The 24,188-nt window shown below is 39.6% G+C and overlaps 1 protein-coding gene across 5 annotated transcripts; it reads left to right on the forward strand.

Annotated features, from left to right (window-relative positions):
• The first annotated feature begins 334 nt into the window (after positions 1-334).
• HERPUD2 (HERPUD family member 2) lies at positions 335-23,534 on the forward strand. Of its 5 annotated transcripts, XM_048299078.1 has the most exons (9): positions 335-788; positions 8,745-8,822; positions 12,226-12,339; positions 14,340-14,497; positions 19,402-19,488; positions 20,152-20,274; positions 20,576-20,899; positions 22,096-22,210; positions 22,533-23,534. In XM_048299078.1, exons 1-9 carry the CDS (start codon positions 642-644, stop codon positions 22,692-22,694), a joined length of 1,308 nt encoding a protein of 435 aa, XP_048155035.1. In that variant the 5' UTR covers positions 335-641; the 3' UTR covers positions 22,695-23,534. The 5 variants fall into 5 exon arrangements, with proteins under 5 accessions (XP_048155035.1, XP_048155059.1, XP_048155042.1 ...); XM_048299102.1 differs by lacking the exon at positions 12,226-12,339; XM_048299085.1 differs by lacking the exon at positions 8,745-8,822.
• The last annotated feature ends 654 nt before the right edge of the window (positions 23,535-24,188 follow it).

The following is a 24,188-nucleotide window of genomic DNA, read 5'->3' on the forward strand; positions in this document are numbered from 1 at the left end:
CCTCACAAGGATATTTGGGATAACTACAGTGCGGCATTCCCACGCAACGGTGACGGTGGCAAGACACACGGGCAGCAAAGCTTTAATTCCCATGCTAAGAAGCATTTAAGCTCTTCAGTCGCTGAGACCTTCTTGTGAATGAACACCCCGACCCGAGCAGCCGCTGAACACCCACACCTCGTACCGCGGCCGCCGCCCACGGCCACAACGGCAGCGGCGCCACGCAGCCCCCGCCCGCCATGGCGTCACGCGCGGCCTGCCCGGCCCGCGGGCGCCCCCCGGTGCCGCTCGGCGGGAGCGGCGGGGGGCGGGGGCAGCGGCGGCGCCGCTTCCGGCCTCCATTTTACGCGGCGGCGGCGGCCGGAGGCCGAGGTGGTGCCGCGGGTGGAGGGGTTTGGTTTGGGCGGGTGCGTTCCGGGTGCCGCGCTGTTCCTTCTCCCATCGCGGGCGTGGGGGACGAGGGTGCGATTCCCCGTGGCCGCGGTTCCCGGAGCGTTAGCACGGGGATGGGCTCCCCCAGCTCCCCCAGGAAGTTCGCCCCCGGCCGCTGAACCCGCTCGGAGCCCCCCCAAAGGTTCGAGCGGCGTCGTGTGCCGGGGGAGAAGGAGAGCGGGGCAGGGCCGGCCGGCCCCGCGGGCAGTATGGACCAGAGCGTGGTGGAGCACCCGGTGACCCTCATCATCAAGGCCCCCAACCAGAAATACACCGACCAGACCATCAGCTGCTTTCTGGAGTGGACTGTGGGCAAGCTGAAGTCCCACCTCTCCAAGGTGTACCCCAGTAAGCCGGTGAGTTGTTGGCCAGCTCTTTTCTCTCGCCTTGTCGGTAAGGCTGGCCCTGCGGCGACTTGGGGACAGGCGGTCAAGACTTCCCGTAAACGCTGCAAAATAAACAAGAGTCCTGCTGCCGAAGGGTGATCTGCATGAAGGCGATGGCCGTCCCTCTGCTTTCAGGGAAGTTGGCAATGTAACAAATAGGAAGCTGCTCTTATACGTGGTGTGAGACGATCGCAGTGTAGCATCCTGAAAGGCGATATCGCTAAAGATGCTTACTAATGCTTCACTTTGCTTTTTTTGGGAACTGAGATTTAGGTATCTCAGTTAACTGAATTTGAGACTAATTTTTGTAAATCTAACATCTCTGGCTAAGAGTTCCGTCTGTTCTAAAGTATAAGCAATATACTTAAGGTTAACACGATCTAGGGAATTCACTGAGGTGTGGAGCAGATAGATGTTTATTCATAATATTATTTGAAACATGTAGTTGAACAACCTACAAAATTATTTCTTCTTTGAGAAGCCATTTTTCCTGAGATTGTGCTGAAAATTCTGCTGTCAGGTGTTAAACAAACTTGTATTTTGAAACTTAATACCTATAGCCTTTTTTGTTCCTGAGAGAAATACTGTTTATTTCTGAATTCCTCTAAGTTCTAAATTTGGCAATTAAAAAGAGGCTATGGAAAAAGCATAGGCAATAATTGATAATACTGTATATGTGTAGAATGGCAGTCATACAGAACAGTATATTTAAAAATTTGTTCCAGAGAACTGTGTGAGAACTGCAGCAGCATGTGGGGCCTACAACAAGGCTTTAGAAAACATCAGAAGAAGGTGGCATTTATATTGTAAATTATTTTTCACCTAGTTCAATAGAAGAATTACTGTTGTTGATTTTTTTTTTGACAGAGGAAAGTAAAATAGTAGCTTTGTCTCAGGAAGGGTTTCTGCCTTTTGGAGAAAGAAGAAAAGCAGCCAACAACTTGGGCTGTGTCACTGGTACATTGACATCTGTTAAACAGTTTTGAGAGTTTGTGGATGTAGTTATTACTGTGAGTAATTCTCTTCTGAAAGAGCCTATCTGCTGTGAAAAACAAAAATATGACTCCAGCTGATTGCTGCTTCATCCTCCTCACTAGAATCTCCTCCAGTGACGAGTTTGTGTTTAAACACTAGTTTTCTGACTCATCCTGTGAATGATCCTGCTAAATTGAGCTCCTGCAAGGAAAGAACCTTAATGAACAAGAGGTTTTCATGTTGCACTGTAGGCTTTAAACAGTGGTATAGTGTTAATTTCAGTTTCCTGAAACATCTTTCTTCTGATGAAAATAGATTCAACATGCCTCTCAGTATTAAATGACTAGTTCACGATACCCAAATTTATGCTGGGTTAAAGAATGGGGAGTTTCTTCAATGAAAATTATCTCAGTAATTCCAATTTAATTTAGATCTACTGCACTTGCAGTTGAACTAATAACTGAACACAGTATTTTTATTTCATAGGACCTTTCAAATTAAATTAATAACATGGGAGAGTAGAAAGGTATTAATTAGGATGGCTCCTATGTATAGTAAATTCAAAAAGTGTATTTTTGGCTTGATATATTTTTGATGTTGAGTGCTACTGCTTTTTTCAAATGTGTGTAAGTCTTTTTGCTTTTAGTAGCTCCCCTCCCTCTCCCTTTTTTTTTTTCCTTTTAAATCAGATCAGTTAAAATCTTGTTGATAAGATTTCTCTGTTCCTTCAATATGATAGGTCCTGGAAATAACTTCTATTACAACACTATTTTAAGGTGGTGGGAATACACCAGAACACAGAGACTTTATACAGGCCTTGCAGTGTTCTCTAAGGGTATAAAACAGAAATCAGTTGCTGTCACTGCTGAACATAATATTTCAAGTTTTCTGTGTGACTTGAACCTCATTCTTGTATGTGCCTCTGTAAATTAGCTGGTAAACTGATGGTAACTGTAAGTGTCCTAATTAAATTTACAATTTATTAGGAGTATGTCTTCAGAAAGTGAGGTGGTTAGAACAGCCAAATGAGAAGTTAGGTCTTGAGGCAGTGTTGTTTGTAATTTTTCCAGATTAATTTGTGTAAATGACTTGGCCTGAGTACATTCAGATTTCAAATACAGGCAGATTTAAATTGGTTTAGTTGTTATTAAAGTTGATGTACTTTCCAAAGTAAGTACTTGAATAAGCTAAATAGGTTCAAAAAGATGTTCAGTTAGTGTGTGAGTATTTACTAAGGTTCACATTCGTCAATACTTTTGTTCCCTGACTTGACCAGTTTTCATAGATAGAGTACTGCAGTTATAGTGTCCCTAAATGTGAAATACTTATGTAAAATAACTCAAGGTTGTTGTAAAATCAGCCTGTGTCTCAGTCTGGCAGATCCTACCTTCAGTGCATTAACTGCTGCATTGATTACACCTATAAACAGTAATTTAAAACTGCTATTTCTCATTGCCTGTAGTACTGTCATCTAGCATTTGCCTACCACATGTCATTGTCTGGATTTTTATTTCCTATAGAGGAATGGGAGAGAAGCTTAGTGAACTAAAATAATACCTGTCTGGTAGCTGCAACAGTATAGCTCAGAGATGGCCTGTGTTCCTAAAGGACACTGCTACACTATATTAAGTTTGGTGTTTGGTAATGTGCTGGGCATAGCTAATTTGGACTAAGCATTGCACAAGAAGTCTTGCCTGGAAAAATGGAGATTAAAAACCAAACCAGTAGCTCTGGAGTTCTTAGTTTTGCATACATACCTTTTGATTTTGATCTGCGAACTGTCTCCCATCTCACTCTAAACTTTAGGTTCTAGAATAATTTTTTCTGATGCCACATGCTTGCTTCTGAAAATGGGGCTGCTCTAATTATGTGGTTTGAGGTGTTTTTCCATCACAGTTTAATGTTTCAGCTAGCAGTGAGCATGCTGTTCCTTGAAGCAGGAGGTGTGGCAGTGAAATTTCCTCTGGCAGAGGATGAGTTGAATGCCTTTTCTATTTACTTTGGCATATATGTGAGCTACTCTGTTTCCACATTTATTCCCTCTTCTTTCATTTGCATTTAAAAAAAAAAACCAACAAGCCCATTTCAGAATTTCAGGCTTTCACTCTGAAAATTGCAAGTGGTAATCTTTTAGTTCTCAGGTAGGTGTTCAGTTTATGAAGGGAGGAGTATGGGGTTTAAGGCCTCATCTTCCCCATTAAAATCTCTGGCTTAATATGATTAACAGTACTCAACATATGTTTAAGCTTTTCTTTTGTGGTTTTGTAGGGAGCTGAAATGCATTACTGAAGGCTATGTAGTCAGCTTTGAGGGGTAATTTTGATCTCGCAGTTTCACCTCTGTAAAGTATTCATATTTGGAAGTTACTCGTATCATGTTTGAGAAGATAGTTGATTAGAGGGGGTGGAAGAGGGACTGGTTCATGAGGTACTGAAGAGAAGAATTGAAAGTGACCGTGTAGAAGGCTCCATTACGAGTGAGACAGTCAAAACAACATTCTAGTGCTATGCTGGATGATGATTTAAAGATTTGGAGTTTGAGGGGTTTTTTGCTGTTGTGCTTTGCTTAAGTGCTTATCTGTTCTTATTAATCTCCAGTTAATCAGTCTCAGGGCCCAGAAACAAGGATTCTTAAGATTTTTCTTCTATCTGCGCTGGTCAATCTAAAGCAACAAGTTTCCAATTTACAGGAAATTAAAGTTTTCTTTAATCTTGATGCTGAAATTCTGATTTTTCTAAGGAGGCCTTTCCCAAGTACAAAATGCAGGCTTGCATTCTGCTAGCAGCCTGTTCTTGCTTGAAGGGAGCAACAAAATGGTATAGCTCAAAAGAAGTTAGTGACGTGAGTCAGGCATTTCTTGTTGTTTTAAATGTAAATAGAAATAGTACATCCTTGTTGCTGAATGTATTTTATCAATTTCAGCTGCAAATAACTAGTTCCCCGTGTTGTGAGACTTACAAAAATAGTGTCCTATGCCACTAAGTAAATATACAGAAAAATGCAGAAGAATAGAGAAAATTACTCTTAAGTGGAAGTGATAAACAGTTCTGCACAGTATGTGGCAGGGTGTTTTTTTAAAAAGTGTATTTAATCATGAATGGCTAGTATGGCTTTGGGAAAAAAGGTACAGCTTGAGATTTACTGAGTGTTGCAGTGGGGATACTGCAACATGCATATACCAAACCAGGAGTCCCGTGGAAAGGAAATACATACGGACAGACAGATTCTTGATAGCTGTTTCAGAGATGTTTATTTCTCCAGCCGCATGGCCGGAGCTCTGCCCAGGAACTGTTCCAGTCACGGGACCAAGGGTCCTTCTGCCCGCGCAGGGAACACAAACCAACCAATGGGAACGAGGCTGAGCAGGGACAGGGAAGCCCCGTGTCTGTGCCCTCAGGGCCCCTCTGCCAGGGCTACACGGCAGGGGAGGGACCCCAACACCTCACCCGTTTTATTTTAATAAAAGGAGAATGAAAACAACTGGATAAACATAACAAGAACAGTTTCAAAACAAAACAAGCCACCCTCCTGAGTCTTTAAATGTCCAATCAGATTCTGTGGAACATCTTAGGGCTGACAGAAGGGAGACAGGACTCTCTGAGCATGCTTTGTGGGGAAACTGAGGCAGGAGAGGGTTTAACTTCTTCCCTCCCCCTTTTCATCCCCCACTCGGCATTGGAAAGGGATTTTTGGGGAAACAATTGGCAAAAGCATGGTTTTGTGAGGGAAACCATGGATGAAAAAACGGGTTGGGAATACACTGGGGGTAATAGGACATAGGGTAAAAGGGAAAGGTGGGATTAGGAAAGGGAGACTGTAGGGGGCGTTTACAATGGAGATATTGTCTAACATGACTACGATTTTTTGCATATATACTGCCTTTTACAGGAACACCATCAGGCTCAGTGACCTGCGATGCTTGTAACCCTTTTCTACCTCGTATAATTTTGAATTCCACTACCTCTCCATCTCCCAAGCTTGGGATGCATTTTTCAGGGTTATTCTTCTTAATAGCAGTTCTATGCACGAATATGTCTTGCTGGTTGTCACACCTTGTTATAAAACCATAATTTTGCTTAACATTATACCATTTTACTATCCCTAAGGTCTTAGTTACTATGATCTTTTCCTTTTTCCGAGTGGCTGCTGTTTTCTGTCTCGCTGCATCTTTGCTCTCTCCTTCGGTCGCTCCCGTGTTGGAATTGTCGGGGCCGCTCGTGCCTGCGCGCTCTTCCCGGGGTCACGTTCGGGGCTGTGCGGGCCGGGCCGGGCCGCGCCGCTCAGTTCTCCGTGCGTCGCCTCCTCTGGTCGCAGCTTCGCTGCCGCTGCCGGGCGCTGCACCCACGTCTCGGCCGGGCCCCCGAGCGATGACTCCCCCGCGCCCTGCTCCAGCGCGTGTTTCGGTTTGGCGCGGCTCCGCGCCACCGCCACCCGCGCGCCGCCCCTCTCGGTCGGGCGTTCACGGGGCTCGCTCCACCACGCGCTGCACGGGGCCGGGCGGGCACCGCCGGGTCCCGCCGCTCCCGCCGCTCCTCGCTCCGCCACCGACACTGCGGCTCGCGTGGCTCCGCCCGCGCGCGGGAACTGCCTCGCTGCTGCTCGCAGAGCGCTCGGTGCACGTGGCCTGGGCCGCACGGTCCCTGCGCCAGGCTTCCCTTTGCCAGGACACAGCTGACATTGCTCAACAGTCTCGGTAACTAAATAATATTCACGAAAATATTCTTCCATCGGCATATATTTTGACTCCAGTATTAACTGTGTCCAAACGGTTTTCCAAAAGCCCTTGGTAAGAATTAAATCCCAAGAAACATAGAAAAAGTTCTTAAACAACCATGCCAGGAAGTGTTTCAGTTCTTTTTGAGCTTGAATCAAGCTAAAATTTACAAATCGTTGTTCAAGAATCATTTTGAGTTTAAGATAAATGTCCATATGCGGCTCTGAGAGCCAAGAGTCTTCCTACGGTTCAAGAATCATTTTGAGTTGTTCAAGAATCGTTGTTCAAGAATCATTTTGAGTTTAAGATAAATGTCCATATGCGGCTCTGAGAGCCAAGAGTCTTCCTACGGTTCCTCCATAGTTTAGATATGGAATAGCAAAGCAAAACCAAGAAGAGGAATCCAAAGTTTCCAGGGTTTACTCACACAAATCAGTCGCTTAGGGATCGGGGATCGTTCTGCTCACAATTTTCCACCATTATGTTGCAGTGGGGATCCTGCAACACGCATATATCAAACCAGGAGTCCCGTGGAAAGGAAATATATATGGACAGACAGATTCTTGATAGCTGTTTCAGAGATGTTTATTTCTCCAGCCGCATGGCCGGAGCTCTGCCCAGGAACTGTTCCAGTCACGGGACCAAGGGTCCTTCTGCCCGCGCAGGGAACACAAACCAACCAATGGGAACGAGGCTGAGCAGGGGCAGGGAAACCCCGTGCCTGTGCCCTCAGGGCCCCTCTCCCAGGGCTACACGGCAGGGGAGGGACCCCAACAACTGAGTACTTATTAGAATTATTTGCTTTGAGTATCTCTGTTTTGTTCTGGTGATATGACCATTTTTTTTTCCAGGTTAAAAAAAAACCCCAATAGTTTTGTAACATTTCTATATTCTGGTAAGTTATTTGGAGTAACATTTCTATATTCTGCTAAGTTATTTGGGATCTGTAGAAGGCTATTGCAAGAAACAAAAATGTCAAAACTTCTGTGAAAGCTTTTTCTGATCACAGAGATCTGGGTCTCAGTTATTTGTCTTAGTGTGAACAAGACTGCAGAGTGGGCAGCAGAAGGCTGGGGTAGAAAGAGGAGAGGTGTAAGACTTGCTGTTTGCATGATGGGGAAATTCTTCAAATAGTTCATGCATGTTTGTTCCACTGATATTAGGCTAGATTTCTTCACTTAGCATTTGCTTATGTTAGCACTCACTTTTAAGTGATAAATGTTACTGAATTAATTTAGGGTGCAAGCAGTAGTTAAACTGAACTGGTGTGACCATTGGATTCTCTTTAAAATTCTTTCAAAATTGTGAATATTTGGGAGGTTTTTTTTTTTAAGGGAGCTATATATTCACATAGTTACAGCATGTTAATGAATATTTACCACTTTTTTTTTGACAGCATAAACTGAATTGAGTGGGGTTGATGTTTTTCTTTTGTTTGATTGAGTAAGCTCCTCGTTTTAGCATGCTGGACATCTTACTGTAGATAGGTACCTCAAATAGTTTCCTTTAAAATAATTTTGTTGTTATTTCTATTGTGTAGAATAGTCCAAAGTTACTATCATGTGAATAGTATATAATTTGTTAAAAAATAAAAAGTCTTTGTTTGCAATACTAGATTATTTGAAACTGTGAAACTGTCAGAATAGGGAAAAAAGCTTACCCAGGTTGGAAGCCTACCTTAAAGAAAAAGCTTTTGCTGCTTCTTACTTTTTAATGCTTTCCTCCTTGTTTTAACCAATGATGTTTTTGGTTTTGGTTTTTTTTCTGCAGGGGGTCTGAGGATGGGGGCAAGGACTAATAACAGAAAGTTCCTACTGAAAAAGAGTAAAATTTGTTCTATTCTGAATATTTTAATTGGCATTCCATCATTCTGCTAACTTTCTTTGCCCCAGCCACTTCTCCATCTATATTTTTAGAAAGTGCCTGGGACCAGGAGCAGGGTAAAGAACAAATCACTAAAAGACAGGAATTTTTGAATGTAGTGGGAAGTTTTCTTAACAAGCATTTACTCTTAGGTGTTGTTAAATGTTATGGCACTCTTGCTGAGTGCTTAATAGTAGAAGTCTTTTTCAGAAGTAATTTGTGAGTTGGACTTGTGAAGCCTCTGAAATGTTTTTAAGTCTGTCTGTTGGTGGTTGGACTTATAAGGAATTTTCTCATCTGCAGATGTTATCTCCAGCTGTATACCTGTACAGCAGGAAAAAAGCTAAATTCCTTTCTTTGTCCCCATCTCCTAGTCTACAAAGGATCAGAGACTGGTGTATTCTGGCAGACTGCTTCCTGATCATCTGCAGCTGAAAGATGTTCTCAGAAAAGTAAGCTTTATATCAACACCGTACAATATTTGATCAAACCCCTTTTTTGGGAAATAGGAATTTAGATTTGTGTTGTTTAAGTTCAAATTCTCGTTGTATTGAGAGATGTAACCATATAATGTTGATATGTTCTGAAAAATGTATTTTCAAGTATGCCTTGTGTCTAGGATTATGATACTTGTGGATTGAGGCACGTTTCCAGTTGGTGGGAGAGTAAGTAGGCTGTGTTCAGTCCCAGGCAAGTGATCTGTTGTGTATCATAGAATCATGGAATGATTTCAGTTGGAAGGGACCTTGTAGATCATCTAGTTCCAACCCTCCTGCTGCGGGCATCTTCCACTAGACTGGATTGCTTAGAGCTCCATCCAACCTGGCCTTGATTTCTTTGAATGGTTACCACTGCCACATAAATGGAATAATACAACATATTTGTGTTGATTTGGGACATCATTTAAGTTCTCATTGAGGCTTAAATCCAGAACTTAAATTAAAAATGGCACTTGTGCAAGCAGACAAAGAGTAGTATATTTAATATCCAAAACCAAAATTCTAAATTCCTGAAGAATTTCCTGGGAAGGCTGTTTGTTGTCTTGTTTTTGATTTGTCAGCACTTAACCATTCCTGATGATGTTTGAAACTTCGTTGGTTCTTGCTCTTTTAATTTCTTACATTTTTTTCTTCTGTTGGTTCCTGTTGGAACAAATAACTCAGTTAATCTAATTTCGGATTCTTCAGTCAGCATTTAAATCCCAATCCTGAATATGCATGGTATCTCACGTAGGAAATACTGGAATATGTGCGCTTGGTTTTCAAACTGGTTCAAATAGTTTGGATTGATGATACCAAGTAATAAGGACTTCATTAAGTTAGTAAAGTTCTTAATAACGTATAGAACAAGGTATTTAGGGTAGATTATAAAGAACTTCTGTTTCCATTTCGATGGTGACAGAAAACACGATGCATTATGTTGAGCAGTCTAAATTCTTTGTAAACAGCTCAGCATGAATCAATAGCTGTTATTGGGGAAATACCTTAAGTCCTTGCACAGTTTTTAAGCCTATGAAATAGATGAACTCTGTAATACAGTTCCTGGCTGTTGGTAATGATACTTTTTTGTAATGTATTGAGGTAAAAATCAATGTACATGCTGTAAGAGTGGGTGAGTCACATTTTAAAACTTTCTGTGGAGGAAAGTCTCCAAATGTGGATGGGGCTTTAGTGAAAGTGAGCAACTGAACTTCAGTATTAAGGATGGAGAAACAGATGCAGAGGAGTCTTGAGTATTGCTTCAGCAGACTAACACTGCTGTTCCTTTATAATCTTTATTCTGAAATAGATTTTATTAAATGGGATTGAACTTCTTACCAAAGAAAATGATTGCAGTTTACTGTGTATAGGTTTACTAGAAAACTGAAGCTGGACTACTGCAAACCAGTGTATGCCTTGTACCACTTAAAAGTTCAAGGAAATGCTTATATAACTTACTCAAAGCTTAGTTTTTGCTTGCTAAGGACAAAACGAAATCTGAATTCCTTAAATTCACTTGGCCTACTTGAAGCACACTGGTTTTAGAAAACAACGTTTCAAAATTTGCTTATGTGCTAGAGGAGAAGCTTTCTAACTAATGTTTTCCTTCACCATATAGGGGCTGTGCTTTAAAGCATTTTAGTAGTTATAGGCCTTGGCTGTAGTTAAAGAAATTAAGTGAATTTGAAAACATGCCAGTCTCAAGCACAAAGTTAGAAATTTGTGTTGGAAGAAGTGGAGTTTTTTGTCCTAAAGCTTTTGAGCGCTTTTAGAAAAAAAGTATGATTAAACTTCAATTCAGTCTCATTCTCTGCCAAAATCTTCCTACTGGATTATCTATAAATTCCTAATATTATCTGAGGACTTACTAAATCTCTCAGTCTAGTTTTGTGATACTTGCTCCTTGGTACTGACCAGTGTCATTTCACTGATACAGGATGCCTCGAGGCTGGAAGTTGTGGCACTCTTCTAGCACAGTGATATCCAACACATTACTTATGAATAGAAGTATGTTACAATAAACTGTCACATTTAATAAAGCTGTATGCTGTAGGCTTAACAACTGATATATCTAGCTTCCCTTGCCTTTCCCAGGGGCATAAATTCTTACCTAGGAAGAAGGTGATTAGTTAGGTTAAAGGCTTTTGACATGGTCAAAGTGCTAATCACCTGTGTTCAGTGCTTTCTGATCCTTGCTATCACTGAGTGGTCAGAAATTACACTTAATGTAGCAGTGAGGCTGTGCTTGGGGTTAGGGACCAGTACATGGGGAGAAGTTTAAATGACTGTGGGTGTGTGTTGGCTATGTTAGCAGTAATGCACAGTGGCGTATAAAAGCATTTATATAGTTTTCTCTATTCCTAAAGATCAAAACCTTAAAAATGGTTAAATGGCTGTTATAGCATGTTTATATATAGTTTAAAAAACCCCCTCCAAATGCAGCATTTCTGAATGTCATCTCATTAAAAATGGCAGCTTGCCTGCACTATCCTGATTTCAGAAGAGGATAGATGCGTGTTTCTGTTCCTCCTCTTGTTTAAAATTTAGTTACTGATGAAGGCGCGGTGTGCAATTTAAATATGCAGCCATAGCTGTTGTGTTGCTATGGCCATGTAAGGGGGTGGTTTAATTTGGTACAGTGAAATAGCTTCAGATTGAAGTTATGGCCTCCAGATGGGGGGGGTGAGTGTGTTCCTGCAGAATTGGCATGGCCTTGCTACATGGCTTCAACTGGTGGCAGGCATTTGCTTCCTCACTTTCAAATATTTAGGAATACTCTAGCCCCACCTAGCACTTTGAATAGCATTCCCTGAGCATGGAATATCTGCAGGGGCCCTTCAGTTGGGTGTCTGCAGGTTAGGCTTGAGCCAAGCGTAGACCCGGAGTAAGGTGAATGCAATGGCTGGCACATTGTTCTTATCTTTGTCTGCTTGTGGAATTCCAGCGCCTACGTTTTTCATGTACCCTGATATCTCTATTGAATAACACTCTTCATAGATCTCAGTGCAAATGTAAGCATTCCTAACTTTAGGGAAACTGAGCTCTGTAAAAGATTTGAGATTTTTCCAAAGTAAAAGCTTGTTATACACTTCTTCATGTTTCTCCTGGGGTTCTTCCACTGGTTCTGCTATACTGCTGTTTTAGGGAAAACTGGGTTAAAGTCAATGTTCCATGTGTTACTGTGGACAGCTTCTAAGAAGACATTAATTAGTTGTGAAATGGTAGGATTCTCTTGTGCTAGGCTCAAGTGTTGCTTTTTGGTCTCTCTGTTTTGTGTAATGTTTCTTTAGCATTTACAACTTTGAATTTTTAAGGACTATTTTTACTTGTTTCTCCAATATTGTTGCTTTAGCTCTTCAATTTCTTTAATTTTTAGCAAGATGAATATCATATGGTTCATCTGGTTTGTACATCTCGGACACCCCCAAGTTCTCCAAAACCCAGCACCAGTAGAGAAGGTCATGGAGCTTCAACCTCCAGCAATAGCTCAGTGAGTTTTTTCATACACAGGACATAAATTCCTTCTATGCTAAGGAAACTTGCCATTAATTTCTCTTTTAACTTTTTATATTTGTCTGTAAAATAGTGTGTTTAAAGTAGAGCATGCCATATGAATTTGTACAATTAGACTTGATTATTTAAGGGTGTCCTTTTATTTAAACAAAGATTACCTTTTTTCAAATTGTAATACAGTTGTGTTTATTAGATGATAAAGCACTACTTTTTCTAAGCTATTCTTTCTTTTTAACACTGTATTGAAAAGTACACTCTCCTTTCTCTTCATATCCCTGTATCTTTGGCAGAAATTGAACAGTGCATTCAGAACTTGAAAAAAACTAAGTTGAGAATTGTTCTGTGAAAATTTAAGAGAGACCAGTCAAAATATTGCTGTTGTCATGAGATACAGGTGGAACTTGGCCAGGGTTTTTTCTGTTTGACAGGAATTGGCCGGTATTTATGTATGAACTTCAAGGTAGTCATAGCATCTGTAAGACAGTGAAAAGTAGGAAATGTTCTTAACACTTTTATTAGTTAAATTGTTAACAGAACATGTTTGTTTATGGTGTTTTGAGCCTTCCCCTCTTCACACCCTCCAAATATGATGATGGTCTTTGGTGGTATTGCATTTTAAAAGCAGTTATGTTTCTGTTGAGGACTTGGTAGTCATTACTGTAATTCTTGGCTTTTTCCAGAGTTGGCAGTATCACTAAGCAACCCTTGAAGGTTAGTCAGAAAGGGATATATATACAATACCACTGTAGGTACTTTTCATCTGAGGTGTGTGGATTGTCGGTCTATGGGCAATGCTCTTTTGAGCTGTCTTCATTCTGCTGTTGATAGGTGTCAGGCTTCTGTGTGACAGTCAGAAACATGAGCAGTTTAAGCAATGGTAGAGGGGTCTGGCTGCAGCATCTTTTCAAAGTCTGTGTTTATATCTCTGCAAGCAGGACACAGGTGGCCTCCTTGCCAAGTGTTTTATTGGTGTGTTTATCAGTTGTAATGTTGTATTTGAGTGACTGTATTAATGACTGCTTAAAGCGCACAGTATGCAAAGTGCTAAGTTCATAATACTTTGGAAGAAACAACCTTAACTCAAAGTTTGAATGGCCTTTGTCCTTCTATTTATTTTTTGTTTTTATTCCCCTCCCACCCTCACTGTCTAGTGGTAAATTTTTCTTGTTTTCTTTGTAGGGCAAATGTGGTATGGATGTCTTAAGTAATTCCGCCTCCTCACTTCCTGAGTTGTCAAAGTTAATGAGGATTTTCTACTGAGTTAACATTACAGTAATTCTTAGCAACAGGATTTGGGGATTTATTAAGACTGAAGTAATGCATCTCAATGGCCCCATTGTAATCTTGTTATGGTGACAGTTTAGAAGCCAGGTATTGAAGGTCTGACACTAGTTTCAGGTGTGTTCCTGGGAGCCTAAGTACTTCCTATCTGTTTCCCCATTCCTGTTGGTAGCCCCCTTCCAGTGGTGAGCACAGGAATTTGGATCGGGCAGCTGGCACAGTGAAGAAGTGAAGAGTAGAAGGGGTAACTAAAGATAAGGATAGAGGAATGGTATTTTAAGCCACTGCAGGCACTGTTGTCACTGTTGAAGGTAGTCATATCTTGAGGTTGTAGTTCTGTTAACGATAGCCAGTAGAATTTTCATTCCTGTTAAATATTCTTTCAATTAAGTTTTAGTTTGCTTCAGCTTTTTGAAACTATGATTCTCAGTGACTTGTGGTTTTCTCTGGAAACTATCAAGTGTTGAGTCTTCCTGAAAATTCTTTTTTTCCCCCCATGCACCTGAGTGCAATTTTGAATTTCTGTTTTTACTAAGGCTTGCCAGAACCAATAAAACCACAGAAGACTTACCCAGTGTTTACATTCTTAATAAAACTTATGACAAAACATTAAAGCAAGTAGTTTTTTTAAGACACAGTACTAAATCTTAAAGCTGTGGCAAAAGATCCACAACCTCAATTTTATTTATTTTTAAGAATTCAGACCGTTCTGGATCAACTGCTGCCTCACCCACAAACCAAGAAGCTTCTTCTACGTCTTTGAACACTAGTGCAGATGGAGTGAGGCATCGTAATCTTCCACAAGCACACAGCAACTCCACACCAAGCCACCAGTTCCCTTATTTAATGCAAGGGTAAGTGAGACTGAGGGAATCCTCGCTCTTTGATGCTCTTTAAAGTGCTTTAAATGTTCAGTTGCAATTACGTTTCTCTCAGTCTGCAAAATGATTTGTCTAGTTCACCTTGAAGCATAAGTCACATTAGAAAAGTTTTCACATGAAAACTAGTGGTTTTAGCCAGGAGTCAGTCAAAGAGGAAGTGCTCTTGGTGCTCCCCTTCAGGCTGTTTTTGTTTATTTTTCTTTATGCTCTGCCCTCAGCCTTCTTGAACAAGTACAGTTTTAATATGTCTAGTGGATGTATTTAGTAATGTAACTGATAGAATTATTGTTTCTGGTTGTCTTTTCTGTCCTTTGTTTTAATAGTCAACACTAAATTCTTATCAGAATATGATGGTTTTTAGTTTTTGATACATAAGAGATGTAATTCCTCATTTCTCCATATGGGATTCAACTGTAGAAATGGTATGCAGGTGTTTTGAGTACATGTAGTGCTTGTGTATCTACAACAGAATGTTTAGGGATTCTCATACATACCAATGAAAGGTAACCAGTTTACATTTCTAGATCAGATGTGTTATTACATAGCTATTAAAATTCTGTCATTTTTTTTGTGCTTAAAGAGCGGTTTTAGGAAGTTTAACCCATGTGACCTTTGAAGTTGCTTAAACATGTTGTTTTTATTGTTAGTAGTAGTAGTAGCTTCTTCCAAGGGGACAACAGGAGGATGGTGTTCCGAGATGATAGCTGTCGTTTCCTCAGGGAGCACTTTCAGGTTTTCTTTCTGACAAGGTGTTCTCCCAGTACTGTACAGATTCTAGAAACCTAATTTGGAGAATGTTGACACAGAAAACCCTAAGGTATGAATGTGCTAGCAGTAACATTGCTTCTGTTGCTGCAGAGAAAACAGATGGCAAGAGCTGTTGAAAGTTTATTAAGTTTCAGTTTAATTTACATGCTCTCATTAGAGTTAACTTAGACTTTACTACTCTTGCTAGTTTTCATCTTGAATTTGTTGAAATTTTTTTTTATTGTCTGAAATGTACTGTCTGCTGGGAAGAGATTGCCTTTGGAGTGGGTGGAGCACTTATTGTGACCAAATGCATCTTCACAGAAGTGGTCATACTTGCCTTTCTGACAGAGCTAGGTGAGACCAGGTTGACTGTCAAGACTGCTATTGGTGTAATGTAGATTAATTCCAGAAGCAATTTACTATGTGTTGTGTAAATGAATAATCTGTAAAAAGTTTTAATGTTTTTCTAATTAGCTTTTCACATAGACATATTCTGAGTGAGTTTTTGTCAAGTGTGGTGAACTGAATAGGCTGTGGACTTCAAAAAGGCAACAGAACCACTATTAAGTCTTTGGGCTGAATTAATTTGTGTCAGTTTGGGAGACATTGCTGCTTGGAAAGAAAGAATAACTTAAAAGTAAGTTAAAAATACTAAGTCTGTGACATGCTATGTCTAGCATGTAATGTGGATTGAGAGGAGTGGATCTGTAGACTGAAAGAAGTGCTGAGAGCCTGACATCTCTGTACATATTTCAGGAGTTTCAGTCTTACTTGGACAATCTTTATCTTGGTTGCCTGGAATAGGGTCCTGCTTGTGGCTAAGGTGCATTAGCAGTGCACCCAAATCACATATTTCAATTTTGTGTAATCCAAAAGGAATCCAGATGGTGATCCAAGAGCATTCTGTGGTGCAAACAGAACTGTAGTTAGAGGAAGTGACTGGAGGTTTCCAAGAATGCATTCCTAATCTGAACAGAAATGCCAAATAAACAAACCCTAAATAATCCTAGGCCTTTTATTTTGGAAAGTATTTTAATGGAATACTGTCAGAACTTAAAGTAGATCTTTGTGGACTGCTAAGTACTGGCTCTGCTCAACTCCAAATAATCTGTGCCCAGTGCCTGCTGGAGCCTGCTTGCTTCTTTAAAAACACTTTTTAAAGCTTCAGCAATCTTTTCAGATGCATCCACTTTTGCTTTTGGGCACTGCTGCTTGTATTCCAGTAGTAAGAAATGCCCTCTGTTCTTTTAGTTGTCTCTTAAACATCATTTGGGGCAATGGGATCTAGCTTTAATATAATTTATATGCAGATCAAGACTTGTTAGGAATATGAAGATTCATAGCTGAAACTGGTATTACTTTGTTGATTTTTCTTATATTTCCATGACCAAACACTTTTTATTCTAGCTGCATGATTAACTGTAAGCACTACTGATGGGGAAAGATCTCCAGGTATTTGAAAATTTGTGTGAGGGTCAGTTTCCTTGGGCATTTTGCAATACTTAATTGATTTGTACAAATTAGCAATGTGAATGTTGGATGATTAAATTACAGTTTTGATGTTTTTTCAGCTCCTGGCTTAAAGCTGCAATGTGAGAGTTGAACGTACTTTGGGAAAACGGCATTTAGTTCAGATTGTTGAAGTATTATGGGGAAAAAAATTAACTTTGTTGCATTTGGGCTTTTGCAAATGCTGTTTTCAAAAAATCTAAACTTGAGGTGGGACTGGGCAAGTAGCTTATGTATCTGCCAAGTTAGTCTTCAGCTGTAGGGAGCAAGCACAGCATTGTCTGCTCCCGTGGACTTTGTTGAGGATCAGGGCCTCTGCTGTGCTGTGCAGGTACAAACAGAACAGACGGGCTCAGCCCTGACAGGGTTTGCATTTCAGATTGGAGAGCACTTGGAAGCAGTAAACAGACAAGAAACATCAAGGCAGTGAAATAATTTGTCAAGTGTGGGTGGCCCATCTAATGAAATGATTTCATATTGTGCACACAGTAATGTTTGAAAGCAAATAACAAATTGACATACTGACAGCATGCAATATATCCTAGCACATAAATACCTTGCTGCATCAGTCACCTTTGCTCACTGTATTGTCTTCAAAGTAGCAAATAGCATAGCAGAGGATACTGCAATATCACCTGAAGTTGATGTGCGTGGCTCATATGAGATGAGCCATAAATGAGATGTTTGTGGGTCAAGGTTAAACAAATGCAGTTATTGTTAATCAGGCAGCTGACAGAGAATGAGCTTTTAAGTCCGAATAAAAAGTCTTGTTTTTTCACTGGTGATGAGCAGTATCTTCGTGATAACCTTATCCTCAAATTCAGTGCTGGTTAGTTCATTTGGATGTCTTCTGTAGTCCAAAAGAAGTAATTTTGAGCTTTTTTTGCCATCCTGAGGAGCACTATGTGTCTTTTCAGAGTATTCTGAAGCTACCTCTACCATGTGAGCTGTTTCCTGGCTTATCCAGCTGTTCTTCTATTGTCTGCTCTGCTTTGTTCTCCAGTCTTGGAATGCCTGTACAGATCCTGTTTGCTTCTTTGTTCTCATGCTGTTGCTGCCATTCTTTTGAAATAGTCTACTTCCTACCTCTTTCTCCTCTTTTTGGAAAAAGATGAGGAGAAAGTATGTGCTACTTTCCTTTTTCCTTGAACAACAAGCTGCCTTGCTTTGCTGAGAAGATCCTGTTCCTTTGAGGGGAGTTCTTCTCACTGAAATACATTGATACACTGTTAAGAGTTGTTTCTGAATTTCATAAGTTAACTTAATATCCTGGCAACTGTAATAGCTGTATAATTGACAACATCTGCCTCATTTGGATTTTTGATGAGCAAACAAAACACTGCTGTACTAGTTGTCATTCTAAGCCAGAAGCCAGTTGTAAGCCAGTCTACTTTTGCTTGATTAACGGAGTCAGGTCTTGAAAAACTAAGTCTTGCTTCTCAAAAAGTCACGTCTTCTAGAAAAGCTATTTGGAAAAAAAAAATTAAAAACCCACCACAATATTTGAATGTGAAAGAAAAGAATATGCCATAACTGAACTTCCGTGGTTTGTCTTGTTTGACTGGCTACTTAATCTACTGTTAAGCTTTAAGGCATCAAGAAAGCAGCTTTTGAAAGAGTTTGAAAGAAAGAAGAGGCTCAAATCTGGTAATATTTCTAAAAGATGTATCTGTGAGGGCAAGCTGTTAGCCTCTTAGGCTAAAATTTTTTTGAGCTCAACGTAGCAGTTACAAAGAAGAACCCTGAAATCTGTATCTGATGAGAAAAGGAAGTGGTGAATTCCTTCAGAACTTGCTCAGGCAAGTTGGGTAGGACTGCTTTTTGGTGACTGAGGTAGAAGTGGGTGATCCTGCCTGTTCAGAACCCCATCTGACACTCTGCCTTCTTGAAATTGAGACTCTGCTCCGTGGTTTGTCTCAGCACAGTACTTAATGGCACTCACGTAGAATATTTGAATCACCTTTACATTTTGAGGTCAAATGTTTTATGAATTTTGGAAGAGTTTTATCTCTCAAAGTGTTAGCCAGTTCAAGGGATAGAAAAGCACATTTTTATAGCTTGCAACTATAAATCATGATTAATGTTTTTCAACAGTAGCTTCATGGCATTGCTGTTTCAACATGTTAATTATGCATAAATAAATACATCAGCAGGGCTGCTAGTTAACCCTTTCAATTTTTAAAACAAACCTTGAATAATGCCTGTGACTATCTCAGTTTGTGTTGGTATCAGGAAAGTACTTTTGCTTTCTTTATTCTCCCCCCACCGCCCCCCAAACTGTTGTCAAAACAGGTTATGGCTAAATGCAAACATAACAGTTTTAGCAGAGGTCATGGAGTTGCATGGCAGGCTATTGTCCAGAATTAGAGTGAAATATTTATTCATGTGTAACATGGAAAAAGGTTTTAATGTCTTCCTTCCATCTTTCTTTCTGGGCATGTCGTGTATATCTGAATGCCTGGTAGACTAATGAAATCTCTTGGTGATATCTTTGCAGGGAGTGCCTTACTTAGGGAACAGGTGTAGTCTGCAGTACAATTACAGCAGTCTCAGCTTTTGCTACCTGCAGTCTGAATAAACTTTTCTTCATGCTTTATACTCTCATGCTGTCCTGAAAGATGTCCTGGTTTACTACAGTTCACTACATCAAAATCTTTTGGGAAAGAGTTGGAAATCTTGCCAAAACATGCTATATGCTCTAGGAGGTAAGAGAGGATAAGAAGTCTAATAGCAGACAAAACCAAACATAAAACTTATGTACAGGAGTTTTATCTCTTGCATGTGAATTGGAGCTAAAAGCCCATAGGGAGTAGAATCGCATATGCTCAAAATATTGAAGGGGGGGGAAGATAATCCTTTACAGTGTTCTTAGTTGCAATCTTCAGAAGCTGTATCTGAAAGATTAGTTTGTTGTCTTATGTTATTTCTTCACGTCTCTGATCACAGTGGTATTTCAGGTATTGCTTCTAAAAGGAAGCTATAGAAGATAGTAAGTTTTCCCTTTAGAGCTCCTGTAGACCTTTAAGGGTGTTCTCTGAACTTAAAAGGAATTTTATGGAAGAATTTCTGCAGTTAGCACAGTTTTGAAAAACTTTCAGCATTGTTTTGTTCCAGAGATGCAGCTAGTAACATACTAAGTACAAAACCAAATATTCTTTCTATAGAAATAACTTTGCTTATTAATTTCTTTATGAAAATGTAGTGCTTTTTTTGAATGTGTTGGACGATCTCACTATATGTTATTTCAGTGCATTGTTTTAGGGGAACAAACGAGAAGAGAAATACTCCTTTAATGTTTTTTTAATATTAGTGCACCTTTTAAATGTCACAATTCAGAGCTGAATATTTTTCTTTAAATCGTTTCCTAGCAATATAGGCAACCAGTTTCCAGGCCAAGGTGTTCCTGTTGGATTTTCTATGTATCCTGCATTCAGTCCCTTACAGATGATATGGTGGCAACAGATGTATGTACGTCAGTACTACATGCAGTAGTAAGTCTACATTATCTTCATACTGAGCTACACTAGTGAAAAGAATATATTAAATGTTTTTTTCAGGATCAAAATATCTGTGTTTATTCTGTCTGGCTCTGTTTTATACTTAGTTGTGTCCAGCAAATTATGAAATCCAGTCTTGGATTAGAATTAAATTAATGTCTTAGTAAGTAAAAATCTAAGGGAAAATGCAGTTTGTTTTGACATACATTAAATCTGAAACTGTAGCAAAGAAGACAGGCTTAGTAATTATGGTGCATGTCTTTTTGACAAACCGAGTTTATGTTTAAATTTTTAGCCAAGCTGCTGTTTCAGCCCAAGTGACTTCCAGCACTGAGCCAGCGAGATCTGCAGTTGCCCAGGCTGTAAATTCAGAACATGCTCGTGCAAATGAGCCTGCAGCAGTGCCAAATGTAGCCGTCCAGGAGAACAGGCCTGTAAATCAAAATGTTCAGATGAATGCACAGGGTGGCCCAGTAGTGAATGAAGAGGACTTCAACCGGGACTGGCTGGACTGGATGTACACGTTCTCTAGAGCAGCAATTCTTCTGAGCATTGTATACTTCTATTCTTCTTTCAGTCGGTTTGTCATGGTAATGGGAGCCATGCTGCTGGTTTATTTGTGAGTACAACAGTTGTGTATAGCTGCAGATCTGAGATGTGGAGTGTGGTGCTAATGTTTATTCCATTTAAAATTAAAAACTATCCATGTGCAAAAATTTACACACTGCCCCTTTGCAGTAGGGTGTGTCTGTTAAAAAAATTAATATAAACAAGTAGAGAAACAGATGTGAAGAAAGGTAATTATCAAAATGTTTTTACAGTAAGTTGGATACCACTTATACCTGAAACACAATGTTCTTACATATTGGTGATATTAATAGATCAGTATTGTTGAAATGTAGCATTTTGGGATGAAAATTTAGAAGGCGGGAGTGAGGGCAGGGAGATTCATATAGGTCAAGCATATACTTGCATAAACATAAACTTACTGCTTGGATATGAAATTGCAGAGCTAAGCTCATGTATATTTCCAAAATAACTTACGGGCTGTGTGCAGTAAATTTTGTTAGGCAGAGTTAAGGTAGTGGTACTATAATGGTGGGCACGAGGTCTGGTAGAATTACAGAGATGTAAAAATTTTTTAACTGCACATCGTAAAGACCTAAGCACGTTCTGTATTTAGTTGAGAAATACCAGTACTGTTGTCATCACTTCCTTTCAGATATGAAGATACCTTAGTGATGTAAATAGAAGTGGAAAACAGCAGTAATGCTTGATGTTTTGGACTCATCTCATTCACTGAGAGTTTCCTTACAGTGTAGTCTCAGTCCTAACTAGGACTGTTCTTTCATACCGGTAGGGTAGTTGAAATCAGAATATAGACCCTTGGAAATGTAGGAGAGGCTTATTTAATTTACAGTGGTGATGTGGTTCAAGCATTAGCTGAAATTTAAATTCCTTTTTTCCATGGAAAATCGAATTTAAACTAAGAAAATTAAGGCTGCCTTTGAAAATGTATTTAACTTCAGTATTAAAAATGGGGAGGAAAGCCATAAAAAGTATTCTACTTACTTAATCACCTAATCATGGTACATTATTAGTCTTCTGGAACTGAGGGCTGTGAACAGCAAGACCTTAATGCAGACATTGGAGAGTAGCCATTCAATCTAGAAGGATGAATTACAGAAAAATAGATGTAACTTCCTTCCTCTGAAAGTACTTACAGAATTTGCTGCAGTAGTTAGCTGTAGAAGAAAAAATCTTTTTTGTTCCTTTCAAAAGAGAGGTTTTCAACTGTTCCGCTTTCTTACATAGACACCAAGCTGGATGGTTTCCCTTTAGGCAAGAGGGAGGCCAACAACAGGCAGCCAATAATGCAGAAGTGAACCGTGATGGGCAACATGCAAATAATCCTGATCTTGAAGAGATGGTGAGTAAGGGCAGACATGTCTTTTGAGACTCCGATGTATCATATTGTAAAGTATGCTGTAGTGCCTGGACAGAAAGTCAACTTTTGTGAAATGGAGTTGGTTTAACCAGAAAGCTTTCAGCATTGTCCTGCTGCTTAAATTCTGTATTTCTCCAGTCTGACAATTATTGATTCTCTACTTCAGTCACAGACTTTCTTCATGCTAGTTACTTCAGGAGGTTGTTCTGAGAGAAGTCACTTAATGTAGGAAGATGCTGCTGGTTACCTTATGTCAGAATTCTGAAAAGAAGCAGTTGAATTGCTTCAATTTCTGTTTTTAAAGGAGCGACTTATGGATGATGGGATTGATGAAGACAACGGAGAAGATGCAGGTGAAGATGGCAATACAGAGCAGCAGCCTGGATTCATGGCTTCTGCTTGGTCCTTTATCACAACCTTCTTCACATCACTGATTCCTGAAGGGCCTCCACAGGTTGGCAACTAAAGTGGAAAAGGAACTGTGTCAGGCAGCCTCAGTAGCCATACATAGAAGTGGAGCAGAGTGTGTTCTAAATACAGTGCAATTTCTGAAAATTTATAATGTTATCTTTTTGATCATGGTGTACAAAAATGTGTATTTTTTTCTTTTGGCTTTCTCATGCATTGAATATTTTAAGCACAAGTGGACTACTACATGCTTTCTTTAAGATTCTTCTTTTTCTGAAGAATAAAATGTAAAGATATTGGTCTTCCATGTTTTGTTTTAATTTCAAATGTGTGTTACACTGAGGCAAAGAGCTTGAACGTAATCTGCACCATTACCTCTTTAAAGAGCTGTTAAAAATACGAATGTTGACAGATCTTTCCAAATGCCCTCCATTTATTTGAATAATGTATCTTGTGTTAGTTTGAGGCAGAGTATGAATTCTCACATGGGATTTGGAACTTATTCCTGAGAGAATGCAGTAAACACAGGGATTACTTGTTAATGGCATGTTGTCTTCATGTCAGGAAATAGTAAGCTTCTTGGTAAAAAAAAACTGAGAGCTCTTTCTTGAGACTGTACTGACATTTATTAAAGTTGGAGGTATTTGACAGCTCTTCAAAGATAAATGGCAGTGATGGGATAAACCTTAAATGTTTGATACATACAGTACTTTTTAAGGAAAATATATCTGCGCTGGGGCAAAACATGTACATTAGGTTTTTTAATAAAAACTGTTATGGTAACTCTTTTGGATGTTTATATGCATATTTGAATGCAAATGGCTAAACTGTGCCTCATTAAGGATGAGGATATGATTAATTTGAGAGTGTAATAAAGTTATCATGGTGGCATTACTGACATTGACTGAAGTGATGTGTTTGTAGCAGTGTCTGTACAGTTACGAGTGTGATCTCACAACAGACTTATCTGTATTCTTTAACTTAATTAACCTAATTAAAACTGAGAAAAAGAAAGTGCTGTATCATGGAGTAGCGCAGTGCTGTGTCAGGTTTTTGGTTGCTTTCTTTAGATTTTAATCCTAGTCAAGAAGTTACATTTGGTTTTGTTCTTAATTCTGAGGTCATTGCGTGCTCTTTAACTTAAAAATGTGTGCAAAGATTCTCTTGCTCTGCTACCAAAGGAAAGCCTATTTGACTTTAATTTCCAAGTACAGGGCAAAGCTCTTGAATAGTCTGAGTGATAGGTAGGGATTTATTTTTTGCTTGGTTATGTTAAACTGCTGTGCAGCAAAGTTTTAAACCCAAAGAGAACCTTTTAAGTTTTAAGCTCTGAAACATCTGTAAAGATTTCTAGGCCTCACTGAGAGATGACTCAATTGGAAAAAATAAATTTGAACATTTTTGAGGTGTCTTAAGTTAAACAGAATCTTTTTTGAGTTACAAAATATTTCTAATCTACAAGTTTGTCAGAGGAAAAATAGAAATCTAAGTCTTAAAAACATCAATTATTTGCTGTATAGGCAGCGGTGATGATTAAGTCATGTTTAATTAC

Source organism: Corvus hawaiiensis, chromosome 1 (assembly GCF_020740725.1).
Source record: "Corvus hawaiiensis isolate bCorHaw1 chromosome 1, bCorHaw1.pri.cur, whole genome shotgun sequence".
NCBI classification, from domain to species: domain Eukaryota; kingdom Metazoa; phylum Chordata; class Aves; order Passeriformes; family Corvidae; genus Corvus; species Corvus hawaiiensis.